The 18,500-nt window shown below is 44.4% G+C and overlaps 2 protein-coding genes across 3 annotated transcripts in view; one reads left to right on the forward strand and one right to left on the reverse strand.

Annotated features, from left to right (window-relative positions):
- The first annotated feature begins 979 nt into the window (after positions 1–979).
- On the forward strand, positions 980–3,435 carry LOC134448615 (E3 ubiquitin/ISG15 ligase TRIM25-like). 2 transcript variants are annotated; one of them, XM_063198287.1, is made up of 2 exons: positions 980–2,111; positions 3,200–3,435. In XM_063198287.1, the coding sequence occupies exons 1-2, from the start codon at positions 1,028–1,030 to the stop codon at positions 3,376–3,378; spliced, it is 1,263 nt and encodes a 420-aa protein (XP_063054357.1). In that variant the 5' UTR covers positions 980–1,027; the 3' UTR covers positions 3,379–3,435. The 2 variants fall into 2 exon arrangements, with proteins under 2 accessions (XP_063054357.1, XP_063054358.1); XM_063198288.1 differs by lacking the exon at positions 3,200–3,435 and having other exon boundaries at positions 980–2,219.
- Positions 3,436–6,679: 3,244 nt separating this feature from the next.
- ube3d (ubiquitin protein ligase E3D) overlaps positions 6,680–18,500 on the reverse strand; it is a 31,053-nt gene continuing 19,232 nt past the window's right edge. Inside the window, exons 9-10 of the mRNA XM_063199605.1 lie at positions 16,119–16,257; positions 6,680–7,030 (exon numbers count right to left, since the gene is read on the reverse strand). Coding sequence (XP_063055675.1) covers positions 7,010–7,030; positions 16,119–16,257 — 160 coding nt within the window. The 3' untranslated portion in view covers positions 6,680–7,009. The remainder of the gene's footprint in view (positions 7,031–16,118; positions 16,258–18,500) is intronic.

An 18,500-nucleotide genomic window follows, 5' to 3' on the forward strand; every position in this document is an offset into this window, starting at 1 on the left:
AAAACATGCATATTGCACCTGTCTTGTTTGTTGCTGTGCTTTCATGTCTTGTGTTTTGAAGTAATAACATTGCTCGGGGTTCTCCGTCAATCTCTCTCTCTCTCGCTCTCTCTCTCCCTAACACGCACGCACGCACGCACACACACACCTCCTGCAGCTACTGGAAGAGCTGTTAATGCTTAACTGGTTGACTTATTGTGCCTCTCATTCTCTCAACAACAACTACCCCCAACATACATGATAACAGAAAAAATGGTTGTTTTTTTAATCATCCTGTGAGTAGGTCTGGTGTGTGATGGGGTCATGAAAAAAGTTAAAATGATCCTTACACTATAGTACTAAGGGAGAGGCACATTATACAAGTGTGATTTAGACGCAAATGAAGCAAGTCAAGTTATTTGTGATTTAATTGAAGGCCGGATAACTTTCTCCTTAATTTTTGAAGCCAATTGAAACTCAAGTAATTGGTTCACAACACTGTTTCTCAGAAGAAGCGATGTTTTACAGATGGTAAACCATTCATAATTCATTGCCTGCAACCACGTATACTTCTCACCACCTTCAGCAATCCCAACAATGACTCCTTACTCACTCTGTCCAAGCATCGCCTTTTGCCTTGTCTTGTGTCTACTCTTGTGTCTTCAGTCCTGTCCCTTACCTGTGCCTTGTTGCTTGTCTGTCAGTCCCATTTGTTTCACACTATTGTTTGTTTGTTTGGCATTTGAATTTAATTTTAATTTTTATAAGTTTCATTTTGTTGTACGAGTCCCCTCTTTGAAATACATATATGTAAAAGTTCTCTACAAAGGTGTCCACAGTAATAATCTTACTATTGATATCACCACTACCACTGCTACTATGACTAATAATAACAAAAGAAAAAAATTGACTTCTGTAATGTTGTACTGTGCCTTTAAGAAAGATTTGCAACTCAAACCAGGAAGAACTAACACACACCCACTTCTAGCAAAACGAAACTTGACCTGAATTCCTGGTGGTTGTACTCGTGTAGATAATAGTCGTCATAATGGCATGTTTTTCAGTATCGCAGGATGTAGTAAGCTGTTCTATCTGTCTGGATTCACTGAGGGATCCAGTAACTGTACCATGTGGACATAATTTCTGCCTGAAGTGCATAACTGAGTGTTGGAACCAAAAGGACCAGAGTGGTGTTTACAACTGCCCCCAGTGCAGAGAAACTTTCACAGCTAGACCTGTGCTTCGCAGGAATACAATGCTGATGGAAGTCGTGGAAAACCTGAAGAAGACTAAACTTCAGTCTGATGCTGAATTTGAAACTCCTTGCTTCGCTGGACCAGCTGATGTGGAGTGCGATTTCTGCACTGGGAGAAAATATAAAGCCATCAAGGCGTGTCTGACATGTCTTGTGTCCTATTGTGAAGTTCACATCCAGCCCCACTATGAAGTGCCTCGTCTGAGCAAGCACAAGCTGGTTACTGCCACCTCACAGCTACAGGAGAAGATCTGCGCTCAGCATGACAGGATCATTGAGGGTTTCTGTCGCACAGAACAGAAGCTCATCTGTATGCTCTGGTCAATGGACGACCACAATGGACATAAAACTGTCTCAGCTGCAGCAGAACGGGCTGACAAACAGAAAAAGTTGGTGCAGATGAAGAGGAATAAGAAGACTCAACTTCAGCAGAGAGAGAAGGAGCTGCAAGAGGTCCAACATGCCCTACAAACTCTAAAGGTTTCTGCGCAAAAAGCTGTTGATTTAATAGACACACTCTTCACTGAGCTGATCAACTTCATAGAGCAGAAACGCTCTGAGGTGACAGCGTCATTCAGAGCACAGGAAAGAGCAGAGGCGCATCGAGCTGAAGGACTCCTGGAGCAGCTTGAGATGGAGATTGCTAAACTGAAGAGCAGAGATGATGAGATGGAGCAACTGCTGAAGACTGAGGATCATATCGATTTCCTCAAAAGCTTTGATTCCTGCTGCCCTGCTCCTGTGTCTGATATCTCCAGCATTACTTTCACGCCACATTTATCCTCCACTGACATCATCACACCTGCATTCAAGGACATACAGAAGATGTTGCTGAAGTTAAGTCCTGGTTCCACTCCAAAGGAAGGTTTTAAGGTTGGTGTTGCGGACAGATTTTGGTTTCAGAACTATGATTGACAGGTTGGGGGTGGTGACATGCATGATTGGGTCACGTGGTGATTAGATTGGTATATCACCTGGCGCTGGGGGAATAGTAGTAGCACAGTGGGTTTACATACAGTGTTGAATCTCGCCCTCCAACCCGTGCCTGCAGTTCATCTAGGGAGCGCTGTCGAGACAGCAGAGCTCATAAGGCTGGCGCTAATAACTGACAATTGTGCTCGCTGTCGGCTGAAACTTGACAATATTACTGTAAGTTCTGAGAAACCAAAGTGGATTTCAATGAAATGTACAATAACCTGGGAGTAATGTCCTTCTGATTTCCTACAGCTTTGGCATTTATGAGTCAGGCTCCGCTAGCATCTTGCTAACAAAATTGCTTTACGGCCGTCGTGATCACAGCAATGCAGCCGGCCGACCAATCCAAACGCAGTGGGTGAAGCCACTCGTGACGTCATATTGACAATAAAGACGTATTTTACAAAGATCCAGCGAGTTTAAACATTCAAACTAAGTGCTGTTTGAAAGGATAATCTATCCTGCCTTTTGGAAAAATAAAATGAAACGATAATACCAATTCTCTCCCAAAGCAATGGCAGCATCGTGGTTGAGCTCCATGGGACCCCATTCATTTCAACAGCCTCTGCGCTCCTTGGCGCTCCTCTGCGCTCCTCTGCGCTGTCTGGATGGCGCCACTTAGTGGACAGTACCACCCGGAAAAAGTCGCGAGATTCCTCTCTCGTACTACCCATAAACACTCTCTGGTAGTAGTGGAGGGCAGGTGGCTAGGGAGAGCCAACTTTTGCTGACCGCATGAATTTGTACATTTTAACTATGACCACAATACCTGCACTTTAAAACTCTTTGCACAGCACCTTGCACACTGCTTTGGGATGTCTGGATTTTATCGATGGAAACGTGGAACTTTTAACAGTGAGAGAGTAAATAAAGTAAACTAACGTGGATCATCTTCAAGCCTCTTTGTACAACAGCGCGTCTTGGCAAAGAATTCTCCCCAGTGCAGCTGCCCGGCGGCTTCAATATTTGCTTGACTAGCCGCCACTTCAGTTGGGGACAGAGTCCGAGTGAAGGCCTCTGTTGACTATTCAAAATCATTCTGGGGGCCTGTCACTCACAGCAGTGTCGGCGTGGTAAAAGCTGTCACAAGCAGTAATAACATGACTGTTGACTTCCCTGAGTGGCCCAACTGGGGGGCAAAGATCGCTGATATGGAGCTGGTCCTCTAATGCAGTGGCGCATTGCCAGGGGTTTATGAAACTATGAAAAAAAAAAAAAAAACGAAAATGCTATAGAAGATTATTCTTGATCATATTATTATTATTTTCTTCAATTTAGAGTTTGTCCCAAATTTAAATAATAAAAAGGTGCTTTGTAATCAATTCAAGTCTTTTTGTGTCATTTCTTCAATGAGTATGAGTTATTTAAGTAAGGGCAGTATCAACACTGGTATTTATATAGTACACTGTAAAACATTGCAGCCAGTTAAAAGTTTAAAACAAAGATCAGGCATGAAAACGGGTCAGGGGTGAAAAAGGTGAGAAAGGTGCGGCGTGGCGCGGTGGCACGGGGCGGCGCGTGTGCTGCAGCGGTGCGCGCGCATGTGTGGTGTTGCGTTTTTGGGGGATAGTGTTGTATAAGAGTCATACTAGGTGGGTCTGGGGGCATGCTCTCCCATGGGAGAAAATTTAGCTAAAACCGTCTTTGATGAATTTTGAGCATACTATAGCGACCCAGGGATAGTGAACATAAGAACCATATCTTTGTTACTTCATGATTGTCATGCTGTCATGTCTGATGAGGGATAGATAGATAGATAGATAGATAGATAGATAGATAGATAGATAGATAGATAAAATGGGTTTTCGTTCCCATAAGCTTCCCATCACCCCATTGACCTAATCAAAACCCTTCCAATGCCCCCCTTAAAAATAAAATAGACTAATGTCCCCCAATGGCAACTAAGCACCCCCTCCTCTCAACACTATCCAATGTCCCCTCAACGCTTGCCTGGTTGTGATCTCGTTTGAACAGTTAATCATCATATTTCAGACAACTTGTAGGCCTAATACAAAAAATCTTTGTCACAGTTTGGATAAACTACTGAAATTTTATCCAAACTACTCAAATTTTAGTCCATTCACCTAGTATATCTGTTTCCCTATGAAAAAAATAATAGGAAAGCTCCAACTTTGACCGTGAAAAAAACAGTTTGACCGTGTTCCACTAAATATAAATCGGTAGATTTTTAATATGTCATTTAGATGTAGGCTACCAAGGGATTACAAAAAACGTGGCATGATTCCTATAAAAATGTGTCCCGTGTCAAACGATTGACTAAGTTATGCCCCGTGTACATCAAGCGCTACCAACGCGACCGGGTAGCTGGGGTGGTTGAAGAAGTTTCGCCATGAATTCGTTTTATTCGCTCTGGACGCTGCACTGACATGTTTGATTCAGCTAATCACATAACGGCTCTGTCTTGACAGCCTGGGACATTCCTCGATATGAACGTTCCGATTGGTTTTCGCCGAACAGCGTCATAGCGAATTCGCTTAAGATTAGCTTGAGTTTAATCGTCAAAAGTCGCCCTGGTCGCTCAAGAAGCTTCGCCCCTGGCGAATTCGCTCCGGTAGCACTGGTCGCGCACCCTCCATAGAGAATGAATGACTTCCGTCGCTTCATTCGCGTTGGTCGCTCCCGATGTACACGGTGCATTAGGCTTGCTCTTTCTTCCTCTCCCACTCTCGTGCGTGCTATAAGAAGCCGCAGCATATGATTCGAAGCATGATGTCTCGAGTAGCCTATATGCACTTCTTCTCCGTAGTGCCTACTAGATACTTTCGCCATTTCGTAGCGCACAGATCCGTTAAAATAGCCGTCAGGAAAACGTGCCGTAGGCCTACCCAAGCTTTCATTAACGGAGCTCTTTTGAGAATAAATACTTTTTCACGTGGGCAGGGCAAATGCGGTTTCAAATTATTAGGAAAAACAGCTTACCCACTGTGGCTAACTACATCACTTCTCATCGAAATGCTTGCGCCTTGCAAGTATCATGATCTCAAATAGCTACCTCTCTGGGAAACGTGTAGACCATCTGTGACAGATCGTTTGGACATTTGCTTATAATCAGAGATGTTCTAGAACTATAAAGAAAGATATTTGATACAACTACGCCAGCCCTTGCTGACCAAAGTGGCACCTGTTTAAAACTGGGCTTTACATTTTTTTTTTATGAAGGGTGGGACTTGGATTGTGCTCGTTCACGTTATTGGCTGTGCCAACTGCAACAAATGCTGTGATTGGTCAAACGTCATTGTCAGTTGTGGAATCTCTTCTGAAACTGTTTGAAGTTTTCTGCAGTAGAGCGCTACTTAATGATACAGTAAGTTGGGGCTACAGTTTTCTCCTCGCTTGACCCCTCGGATCTACACGACTCACAGAAATGACCCATTTTGATTTCAAAACGGCGAATTTCGCCGAAAGGTGAGGGATTTTCATGCCTGAATGATGCACTGCTGCCTTAAATTTGTAAGTTAACTCAACTTGAAAATGCATCGAGTTGAGTTAATTCTTGAGATGAGTTAACTTACAAACTTAAGGCAGCAGGGGAACTTACTTTTATACGCTTAACTGCCTTGCAATATTTTACAGTGCAGTGTACAGTCAGCCATCTGAGAGAAATACAGTACAAACAGACAGATTTGACCAGCATGTTACATGTTATGCTGGGCCAAACTTGTTGTATACCCTACTGTAGACATGTGTTTCTTCAATTTATATTAATGACCTTTTAAAGGGGTCAACTATACACATTTTTCACACTATATATTTTCCTTTACCATGCATAGTGGAGTTAATTTCCAATGACCAAGGGTTTCCAGCTCCATTCTTTTTTGTCATTGTGTACCTATCCCGTCTAAAATAGTACAGAATTTTAGACTGTAGGCCAATTCGGATGTAGCATTGACATTGACTGAAACTATCCTATAACATTACCGTTAATAGTGGCGCAACAAAGGGCGTGTATGCTGAAGAGAGCTGTCAGCTGAGCTGATTTCAATATGCAGACTCCCTCCTCGGTCTGTATTTGTGGTCTCGCTGTTTCCCCGCTGTCAGCCCAGCCACAATTTTTGGGGGACTATTCTTCATTCACCGTCCCGTTTGCAGAAGAGAAAATGGCATTAGAATTGAGTATAAGCTAGATATTGAAATACAATTCTGTTGTCGGTGACATCTTACTTCCTGGTACAAGGCCACAAGCACAAGCGGAGGATGGGAGTCTGCATATTGGAATGCCACCCATTGGCATCATGCCACTTCTGGTGCCAATGCCAGTGCCAGGCTAAACTGGACTGATTCCACTGAGGGATCCATGATGCAATGACACTGCTGCTGAACTTGGATGATTCCAAGTTGACCCCAACCTCATCCCCATCCCCAAACCCAACCCTGCCCTGCTAACCCCCTCCCATCCCATCCTCATCTCCATCTCCTAAAACAGAACAAATGACAAAAGTCTGACAGACATCATTTTGTAGAAAACATTTAATATGGCCATCTGTTTTCCCACAGGTTTCAGATGAGGAGCTGACACGTTTGAGTTTTTTTTTCTTTTCATCATGCGCATGGCATAGCACCCAATATCTGTCTAACTCTGACTGTCTGTGACTCTACCTGTCACAGAGTGAGTGAGAGTGAGTCTCTGATGGTCTGTAACTCAGTTTGTCTGTCTGTGATGAGAACCATGCCTGGCCCCTCCAGTGCCCTGTGGGTATGTGGAATGTAGATTAGTAGCTCCCTCTCTCTTGACCGTTGGGCTGCTATCTCCTCACACCGGTCCTCCTCGTCTCGGGCCCCTTATCTTCTCATGTAGGCCACCTAGACACAACAGACAGAACAGGCAATCAGACAGGACATAACACTCACTTCATGTTCCCGTGTTCTTCATTACAGTACATAACAAAATATTAGCGGATTAGCGGATGATTTTATCCTATCAGACTTATAATAGGCAAGCTACAGATAGGCAGAGGAGAGAAGAGAAGGAAGAAGTGTTTGAAGAGTTACAGCAGACAAGGCACGGGAATGGCCTCATGTTATAGTTGTACATCCTTTGCCGTAGGGATGGAAATTTCCGCAAGTCACCCGCAAAATCCTGAATAAATGAAAATGAAAATGAAAGTGTCTGGTAGACTTAAGACAAATAATGTTTTGCTGTTGAGTGGCTGGTGAATTAACTTGAATGGGAAGATTGTGCACATCCCAGGTGAAGGTGCAGGACAAAGGCTGATTGTAGTTTTAAAGTAAGAACTTAAAATCCTTTTTTGAGTTTTAATCCATGGCTTAATGGTTGAAACGTAGTTGGCTGGTGAATTTAACCATGTACCCGTCAATGGCTGGTAGAAGTTCACATTTTACAAAGGAAATTTCCAGGCCCACACTTGGGGTCTTTCCACTGCTCAGTAAAATACATTATAATTGTGTCAATATCAGTAATGGCTATCGACTACTTACAGGTGAGCGCACAACAATACAACAGCACAAAAAATAGCAACTGGTGACAAGGGTAAGGAAAAAAAAAAAAAGAAACACGCTATCATGACGATTAAAAATTCATGGTGCCTCCCATTTAAAATAAATAATTCAGAATTGAAAAAGACCCTGTTAATGCCCATCTGTCATGCCTGGACGTGCCAAGTAGAAGGGCAGGCGGGCAGGCGCTGGAGCGATCCCAAGCGCGGGCACCGGCAACTGAGTATGATGATGGATGAGGGCGCAGCCTGGCCCAAGGTGGGGGCAAATGGGACGCGTGGCACATTACAGCAGCGCAGTAAACGGCGCCAGTGATGCCAGCGGTGGTGGTGGTGAGTCACGGCAATTACGGTTGTGCGCAACTAAGTCCGAGGGGAGAGGGAGGGAATAGAAGGGGAAACTTTCACTCCCCCATGCCAATTCCATGCCAATACTTTGCGGTTGTTAGCACTTGTGTTTTAAAAGTGCTTTAAGGAGAGTGGGTGGATTCCAATATGCGGACTTCCGTCCTCCCATGCTCACTTGCCTGCTTGTGACCTCATGATGATGTCACTGATGACAGCAAATTAATGAAATATTTTACAAAAGCACAATTCTAATGTAATTTTCTCAGGATGATGAATGAACAAGTCCGACAGGCGGACAACAGATGCGTCCGTCTATGCCCGTTCTGAACCTTTTTTGCCCAAACGCCCCCTTGGCCTCCTCATAACCTGTCAAGGCAATTTATCAATAAGCCTACCATGTACTGTATAAGCCTGGATTTGAAAAAGTACCATAGGATTTCAACAGTGTTGGGCAATTTACTGAAAAACTGTAATGCATTGCTGATTACATGTTACTGTCTTTTCAAAATAATCCCTTACACTACATTTAGCAATGTGGGGACCTAAGGCGAATTTAGCTAGGGGGGCCATCGGTCCATCCCATATCACATTTTTTTTAACATAAAATCTCTATTTTTGTTAGGCTATTTTTTTTTTAATCACGATTTTTTATTTAAAAAATAATAATAATTACAAACATAAAAAACAGGCAAACATTACAACCCTTTCTGGACAGATTTCAATGAATAGGCTATTTGCAATTTTACATAGGCCTACATTAAATAAACTAAAATGTGAAATTCTCTTTTCACTTTAATATGAGAGCAGTGATGCCCCCCCCCTCACTGAAGTGTTATTTCATGTGTGTGCATGATGCTGTCACCTATTTGAAGTGACGTTGATGTTGGATTTCATGGAATACTTTTAAATGCCGCTTTGGGAAGAAAACAGAGTAGGCGACAGGTGAACTGTCTTTCTGTCAAAACAGTGGTTTGCAGGCGTTTGCGTTTTCACGTGGATATTGTCTTCGTGGACCGTAACAGACAAACAGTAAGTTCCATAAACTAATCAATGAGACATTGGCTACGTGTACATGATGTTTTTAAGTCCGATTTAATAAATGCGATTTAAATAGATCGGATTAAGAGTTATTTTGCGATGTGTATGGCACTTTCACTTAAATGCGATTAAACGTCTGGGGAAAATAAAGCATTGCGATTGGACTGAGGACGCACGTGCTGAGCGAGCCAAATAAGGCACGGGGGCGTGGTTCAATGCCACCGAGATGCAGGTCATCTTCCCCACGAAAATCGTTGCCTCAGGCGGACTGAAATCACAACATTTCCCCCTTTCTCCCTGGATCATTTACAATGCTACATTAGCTACCCTGTTAGCATAGAAAAACGAGTGGTCAAATGGTAATGTGGAGTAACTTTGTTGTGCTTCATTACTTCGTGGGGCACTTTTACATCAATATATGGAAGCCACAACATTTATAGTCGCTTAGGGACTTTAAATTAAGCAAAACTTTCATGTGAAAATCAACAGGAAGTGCCGCCATGTTTTTCTCACTGGCATTGCACGCAAGAGCTCCAGGCCAAAAATGAGCGACTGCTACCTTGTGGACACAAGAGGGAATCACAAGAGGGGGAATCACAAGAGGGAATCACAATTCAGAAACGCATCACGGGAGGGCGGACGGACGGACGGACGGACACCAAAGCCTCTTATAGAGATGCGTGGGACGCATCTAAAAAACTGTCACAAAAGTTGTTGTGGCTAGGCTGACAGCTGGGAAACTTTATTGTTTTCTCCATGGAGGCTGGGCCAGGAGGTGGGGCGAGGTCACAAGCACAAGTGGAGGACAGGAGTGTGCATATTGGAATGCACTCAGTGTGAGATGGCGACAGGAAGAGAGTGGGAGAGAGTGATGTGGGGGGGGGGAGCATCGGGAAACAACCTCAGGCTGGAATCCTTTTCAGGCACAGAGGTGGAAGAAGTACTGAAGTTGTGTACTTAAGTAAAAGTAGAAGTACCCTGCGAAAAAATTACTCAAGTGAAAGTAAAAGTTGCTTCCCAAAAACGTACTTAAGTAAAAGTCCTAAGTACTAACTTTTAAATGTACTTTTCAGTACAAAAGTACAAGTAGGCCTACTCACGCAATGGCTGTCTTTCTCCATGTCTACCTACTTGATCCAATAGGAAAAAGTGTCTGCAACGGTTTTCGGTTCTATTTGAACATGACTATGGAGCCCTGTTAATGTTTTTAAAAGTATATTTTCTGTCTGGGTGTCAATTTGGAAGAGGGGCTTGGTCCCGCCTCCCTGCCCGCAGCTGAGGCTACTGAAATATCCACGAAACACAACAGGAAAACCTAGGATAAATGTAACTAGTAACAAAGTCTTCTTCTAGAAATGTAAGGAGTAGAAAGTACAAGTAATTGTCAAAAAATGTAATTGAGTAAAAGTAAAAGTCTGCATTTTTATTTTTACTCAAGTAAGTACAAATTCCAGAAAAAACTACTTAAGTACAGTAACGAAGTAAAAATACTTAGTTACGTTCCACCTCTGTTCAGGCATAACACTACAGTGCCTCACCCATTTTAGCCACAGCCAAGGCCTTGTTTTGTATACAGAACTTTAAACGAAACGATAAGAATTTGTGATAATCTGATTCTCAAGATTCAAGAGTTTATTGTCATTGTCAAAAGGGCAACAGAATAGTGTTTGGAGTACAACTCACTCACAGACAGTCACACTTATCCACACACACTGCAGTTTTATTTTCCCACCCCTGACACAGAAGAATGCAGTCTCTGCGTTTGCAATGATGTTCCTCGTCATCACTCATCAGAGAGAGGCTCCTCAAACACTTCAGGAATAGAGGGCTTTAGCCAAGAACCAGGAAAAAGGAATCTCTCTCTCTCGCTCGCTCGCACGCAGGCATGTACGCAGGCACGCGTGCGCACACGCAGACACACACATGAAACAGGATGGCAGGGTTGAGGGAAGAGAAGTGAAATAAAAGGAAAGAGAATGACATAATACGTTAGGACAAATAGAGGAAGAGAAAGGGTTACAGGAAGAGAGAAAGAGCAAACAAAAATGAAAGACAATGAAAGAATAAAAAAAGAAGATCCACGAGAAAAGAGCAAGAAAAAGAGGGGGTGAAAGTCATGTCAGTTAGTACCACAGGGACAAGCAGTGCCGTTTATCCCACAGTTCAAACAGCTAAGCAGAGAAATGGCCCCCAGGGTTGCTCTCTTTCTCTTTCTCTCTCTCTCTCTCTCTCTCTCTCTCTCTCTCTCTCTCTCTCTCTCTCTCTCTCTCTCTCTCTCTCTCTCTCTCTCTCTCTCTCTCTCTCTCTCTCTCTCTCTCTCTCTCACACATACACAGTTGGTACTGCCACCTTTGTAATGAAGGACAACATGACTTCTAGCAGCTTAATCCAGCTGCACCCTCAGCACACACACTTTTGCTCTCGTGGTCGCAGGCCGCACGCCCGCACGCACACACACACACACACCCTCTGGGGGAGTGTTCTCTTTGATATCCAGGTTGTCTTATCATGCTTCTCAAAGCTTTTTCAGGGTGACTGATATATGGTTTTTCCTCTTGACAGCACAAGCTGCACGCACGCACGCACGCACGCACGCACGCACGCACGCACGCACGCACGCACGCACGCACGCACGCACGCACGCACGCACACCCTCTGTGGAGTGTAGTGTGACCAATGACAAATTGTTAATCCTGTACAAGAATACTGGAAATGGTACTCATCTAAAAAAAGACTACAATGAGAACGTTTTGCCTCTTGTCATAATGTCGACTCCAGCAATCCAGCTTCCTCAGGCTGGTATGGCATGCTCCTCTGAAGCCTTATGCCTTGTGTACAGCAAGCGCGACATACGCGACCCAGGTAGCTGAAGTGGTTGAAGAAGTTTCGCCATGAATTCGCTTTATTCACTCTGGGCGCGGCATTGGCGTGTTTGATTTAGCTAATCACATAACGGCTCTGGCTTCACAGCCTGGGACATTCGGAGATATGAACGTTCCAATTGGTTTTCGCCGAACCGCGTCATACCTCATTACCATAAGATTAGCTTGACGTTAATCATTAAAATTCGCTCTGGTTGCTCTGGTCGCTTCGCTCCCGGTGAATTCGCTCTGGTAGCTCTATTCGCCTTCCCTCCATACAGAAATGACTCCCGCCACTCAGGCAGCGTAGGTCGTGCTTGGTGTACACAAGGCATTACTTTCCTTTTGCACAGTCTAACTTCATACTGATGTTGGCAACCCTGTTGGACATCTTGCCTTAAAACTGATCAACATTCATTTGCATTCATACATATATGCCCACATACATACACATATCACACACACCTGCATAAACAGTCCACTTCAAATCAGAAACCCAGATCCATCCTACATGTGAACCTCGTATGCCTTACCAAGACAACTAATGCTGTCAGTCATGAGGAAAAATAACTCAGGGCTCCACCCGTAACACACTCAGCCTGCCCCCCCTCCTTCCTAGCAGAAACATCCAACTACCCCTCCACCACTGTCCATGTCTCTGAATGCCTTTCCACAGCACAGCCCCCAATATGGCATAGCACAGCACAGTGCAGCAGAGGTCATTCAGCAGCTCTGTCTCTCAGCTCTGTTTGTCAACTGAAAGACGTAGGGTAGAAGGCATAAAGAAATTGTATGCCTAAAATCACCCAACATTTAAAAAGTTATCGTTTTTTTCCCGTGTATATACTGTATGTCGCACACACACGCTCGCAAGGGATAAACTAAAGTGGAGGGGTTTAAACTTAGAGTATAGTATCTACCAGCATGTCTTAAACATAGCCTATTGTACCGTGCACCTAATGTGAGGTTCAGGCCTGAGATCTTTCAGCCCTGGAGAGCTCGTACTGTATGCTGCTTCTGCTCAGGCTTAACATCCCCTTTGGCAGACACTCTCACTCAGCTCACTCTGGATGTTTAGACTTAGTCTTAGTCTGCCCTGGAGTGCATTCAATAAATCAATGGCTCAATGGGTGGGTCTGTCAAGAGAACAAAATGCCCGGCTTGTCTGTGAGGTGTCTGTAGCCTCTCCTGTTTATTTTCATCAGACGGTTTAGAGTCTTGATGGGGCATAGCAAGAATGTGTGCTATGATTCACATATATTCTAAAAAAGACTAGGATAGCTCTAGTGGTTGGTCGTGTCCGGTGGAGTATGATTAAGTTGTTGCATTGCTAACGTCCTCTCCGCTGCTGTGATACGTCTGTGAAGTTGGACATACAATGAAGGCAAAGAACAGCGACGGGAAGGATGCGACACAACCACAGAAAGCAACGGAAACAAAATGTTTCCAGTACAAGAGAGGGAAAGGTGTTGTGAGCCAAGAATAAACAATGGGACATTACCCCCTCTTTTATGAACAGACGTGAAGGATTGCACACTTTTTTTGGTCTTCACCTAAAGATCTCCGCTCATCTCCCATCTCAGCTGCAGAACCCCCAGTCACGATTCACAGCGTGAAGGCTCACCCATACTCCGCTGCAACCTCTGGTTGTGTAGTACGAATACGTGTATGTTTGCAGTGTTGTTTGTTTGTATGGCTGAGTTTCTGTTCGGTGTCTGAGAATCGTGACTTTAGATTCCTGCAGCATACAGAGAGAGGAGGGGCAGGGGAGGGCAGGGTAGGGTAGGAAGTAGGAACTCCTGAGCGTGGATGAATCACAGCTATTCTCTGGGACGGATGGACATCCAGAGAGCAGTTCAGATATAGTGGGTGGGTAGGGGTGGCGGGGTTTGGGGGGGGGGGGGGCAGGGCAGACAGCCAGATAACAAATCGCTTGCTATGCAGAGTTCCCACAGTATATACACCACCTTCTGAAACATGACAAAGGGTACGTTCGTAAACTCCACCTGGCGCTCTGAAAAGAAAGAACACTGCATACAGTATTATATGGTTAGGAAAAGAAAAAGCAGGAGCATTCCACCCTTGATGAAGGAACGAGTGCTCAGAATTTACAAACGGTTTCAAAGTCAGAGCTCTGATTGCTGTGTTCTCCAAAACACTCAGAGTGGTGGTTTACAAAAAAAGGCCTATTGCGTGTTGCCCGGTGTGAAGGACGGGAAAAAAAAATATATGCATGCTTTGTTGCCCGTTGATATTACTACTTCTCACGTAGACGCCACCACATCCATTACTGTCAACATGAAGTCTTGTCACTGCTACTACGGCTAGATAACTGTAATGTCTAGATTCTTATCATTAGTGCTACTCAAAGTCACACTGATATGCTGAGCATGTTTTTGCGAAGGATATTAGTCTGCGTTTCGGAGTGAAAGCACGAGCAAGACAATACAAAAGACAAAGCCCAACAGGAGTGCCTTGCTTACTTTAATTAAGCTTGTTGTCTGGGGTGCCAGTGTTCCTGGTGGTGACGGGGAAGTAATAAGCTTTGTAAGCCTTTGGAAACAAAACTCTGTGTTTGGGACCCAGCTTGGCTATATATTATAATGCACCATGCAGGCAGCTCCTCAGGCAGAGAGACAGAGACAGCAGAGGAATATCGCTGCAGCTGCTATGCTAGTGCGATGAGCTGCTGCTGCTTGAGAGTTTTTTGGAGCTTCTTCCAGACTTGTCAGCACGCTGGAACAGCTCTGCACTACTCAAGGTGTAAGATGGTGTGGGGCTGGGCTGTGGTGGTGGTATTGTAACTGGAGTGACAGGGGTAGGCATGCAGTAGCCCAGGGGGAGACGAGGGCCAGAAGAGGCCCAGAAGACAGCCAGAAGAGGGCCGCGCCCAGGCCGCATCGAGGGACTTGCATCGAACAGTCTCCCATAAGGAGCTCAGTGTGACAAGTGCGGTAATTACTTAGACTATCATTGGGGCTGCAAGACAGTAAATGGTGAAAGGGAATTTATGAAAAAAAACTCTTTTCTTTTCTTTCCTCCATTCACAGTGAGTGGGTTGGAGTGGGTGTATGAGAGAAAAGTGGGAAGCTGAATAGAAGAGAGGAGAGGAGCCAGGAAACAAAAAGTTGTGTCTTAAATATAGTACATAGAAGACAGAGAGAAAAGTGTGGAAGAGAGAGAAGTGTGGAAGAGAGAGGAGACAGGAGAAAGGTATAGAAAGTAGAGAGATGGTGAGCGAGGAGAGAAATGGGAGTAAGAGGAGGGAGGAGAAGAGGGAGGAGAGAACAGACACCAGGGACGGGGAAGAAGAAGGAGAAGGAGAGGAGGATGACAAGGATAGGAAAGGGAGGATAAGACAAGAGGAGGAGAATGGAGAAAGACAGTGGAAGGCGTAGGATGACAAAAATGAAGAGGAGAAAGGGAGTGGAGGAGATGTGGTAGAAGACAAGAGACATGGCAGCAGGAGAGTGTGGAAAGACAGGAGGAGGAGGATGAAGAGGAGGAAAGATAATGGACAGCAGGACAGTGCAGATAGACAGGGACAGCGTGTAAAAGGGGTGGAAGAGGAGAAGGAGTAGGAGATCATCGACCACATTAATGAAGAGGACAGGGAAAGATGTTGAGGATGAGGAAGAGGAGAACATGGAGATGGACAACGAAATTAAGGAGTAAATTCACTAAGTTGGACATCCAGGAATTTCCACGTGAATGTCAACATTTCTCCATATTGATGTGGGGGAAAACGTGGAGGAAGAGTCATTGAAAAGATACAATAATTGAATACATGCACTACTTGTGACATTCTACTTGCTTCTTGCTGTAGAACGCACAGGTTCACGAAGCAGATACTGAATGTCATTGTGACGACACTCCGACTTACTGTAGTGAATGTGGGGAATGGAGAGTGCAGAAAGACAGGGGGAGGAGGGGGGTGCTGTGGCGCAGCGCACTATGCCCACCACACTTGGGGTTGCATGCCCATGGGGACCACGGTTCGAGTCCGGCCAGGGTCATTTCCCAACCCTACCCCATCTCCCTACACACTCACTTCCTGTCGAACCTTCACTATCCTATCCTAAATAAAGGTCCAAAAAGCCCATAAAAATATCTAAAAAAAAGAAAAGAAAAGAAAAGAAAGACGGGGAGGAGAGTGGATAAAGCAGGAGGAGGAGGAGGACAGCTCACCTGGTAGGAGTTCATGGAGCGCAGTGATGGCGGAAGACAGGAGGTAGAGGTCTGCAGCAGCTGAACTACTTCCTGGCACGTGGTTTCAGGAAGCGTCAGAGGATGAACACTGATGTCCTTCTCCCAGGCACTGATCAGCCTACAGAGAGAGCGAGAGAGAGAGAGAATTATTTTGTGCAATTAGCAAAACCCACTTCAGAACATTTGGGTTAGAGACTTGGGAAAATGTGTTAGTGAGCTGCCCAGAACAGTGCTGCTTCATGGCATTTACTGGCACCAGTGGGCATTGGCAACAGATTTCTGTGATTAATTTAATTATATAACCCCCTTATGAAGTCATGAGGAACCATCAGGGCCAAAGATGCTAGGAGAGTTGAAGCGTTTAAGTTGAAGCCATTTCTGGAAATGAGCTTATTTTACACCTCTCCTTGAGTTAAATAATTGAGTTCGACTTTTCTTATGTTCTGTCAGCCGTTGTCATAGTCTGATGATGTTACTTTTAGTTCCAAGCTAGCAGTCATCATTGCTAGCTGGATCCATAACATTCAATTATATATGATAGCTTGGAGGTAGAATTTGCAGGTAACTAATCCACCGGTAGCAAAACAGCAGCCAACATACAAGCACAACTAAAGCTACAAAAGCAACGTAAAAATTGTATTGTCGAGCAGGCGACAAACGAGTGTTTGACAGCAGGAGGCATATTGGGCGACAACACTTTGATAACTAGCTTGGGCATATTTTAGCAACAGCTATGGGAGCCAATTGAAATGTCGGAATGCTTGCATCTTGCTTTGACTCCGTCCTAGATTGCAAACTCTTGTTACTGTTGGTCTGAAATAAACCAGCGACTCTTCTCGGGCTTCTTGTAGTTTGCATGTGAATCTCTATATTTATATATCACACCAATGCTAGTGGTAGGTTACATAATAATTATTAGTGGTATCAATAATAATCGATTCGGCAATGCAATGCAATGTGGGGCATGGACAATTCAATTCAATGCGGCAAGTTCCATAATCGACGCAGCATTTTTTTTAAGTTTCAATTACTTCCGTGGATATTTCAGGAGCAAATGAAAGTTAAATTAAATAAAAGCACTTCAAAGCATTGAAAACTTTAAGACTGATACAGAAAACAGCCAATAAAATGTTGCTCAGTATCTGACTACTTGTATTGCCTCATCGTGACTGATGAAAGCTTTGCTTTCAGTAGAAATGTAATGCATTGCAATGCATTGTAGAATTGAATCGTAATCGAATCGAATCCTGAGGGCAGTGCCAATGCACACCACTAATAATTATACTAGGGAGGCGGCAAAAAACATTTCTCCGTACAAGTTCAACTGACAAGGTTGAAAGAACTACTAAGAAATATTTGACTAACTACTGAAAGAAAAATACTGAATAAACTAAATTTGGATCAGATGTGGATCAGACATGGGGAAGTAGGAGAAAAGAGAAGGGTGTAGGAGTCTGAGAGTGAGAACAGCATTAAACAAGAGGACAAGGAGGGTCGGTACAGTCAGAGTGATAGATAAATACGAGAAAACGAGAGCGAGAGAGCGAGTGAGAGAGTAAGAGAGAGAGGGTGGAGGATGGAAGAGATTGGACAGAGATATACCACACTGCATGGGTTATATAAGATACTATAGGAAGCGTGAGCAAGAATGAGAGAGAGCGAGAGAAAGAGAGTAAAAACTAGAGAGACGGGGCAGGAGGAAGAATCAAGAGCAAAACGGGCAGAGAGAGAGAGAGAGAAAGCTATAGATAGGGGCAGGAGCATGCGAGAGCGATAGATCAAGAGCAAAACGGGCAGAGAGAAAGAGAGATAGAGAGAGAGAGAAAGACAGTGAAAGTGAGAGTGAAAGTGATGGAGAGATTGGACAGAGATATACCCCACTGCCTGGTAGGTCTTCAATATCAGTGCCAATGGCATAGCGGCAGCTGGGACATAAATTGCATTAATCTGACAGTTTGAGACGTTACAGCTGTAATCATGTCAAGGCAATTTGTCTGCCGGGAGCGCTGAGCAGCGGAGTGGAGACAGAGAGCGAGCAAGCGAGAGCGTGAGCGAAGGGGAAGAGGAAGCAGAGAGGGAGGGAGGAAAGAAGGGAAAGAGAGAGAGAGAGAGAGAGAGAGAGAGAGAGAGAGAGAGAGGGGGGGGGGCAGGGAAGAGGAATGGAGAGGAAAGAAGAGAAGGGGATAGAGATGGAGTGTGCGAGATACAGCAGTGTTGGGAAGAGAGAAAGTGGTACAGGGAGGAAAAAAGAGAGAGGGAAAATGAGAAAAGGAAAGAAAGGGAAGGGGAGGGAAATATGTGGAGAGAGAGAAAGAGAAAGAGAGAGAGAGAGAGAAAGAGAAAGAGAAAGAGAGAGAGAGA

The sequence above is a fragment of the Engraulis encrasicolus genome, chromosome 5 (genome assembly GCF_034702125.1).
Source record: "Engraulis encrasicolus isolate BLACKSEA-1 chromosome 5, IST_EnEncr_1.0, whole genome shotgun sequence".
NCBI lineage: Eukaryota > Metazoa > Chordata > Actinopteri > Clupeiformes > Engraulidae > Engraulis > Engraulis encrasicolus.

Bases quoted from the DNA above. Each gene is read 5' to 3' on its own strand.
- LOC134448615 (XM_063198287.1), top strand. From the start codon at position 1,028: ATGGCATGTTTTTCAGTATCGCAGGATGTAGTAAGCTGTTCTATCTGT. The intron at 2,112-3,199 runs GTGTTGCGGACA...CCGCCACTTCAG, and splicing joins AAAGGAAGGTTTTAAGGTTG to TTGGGGACAGAGTCCGAGTG.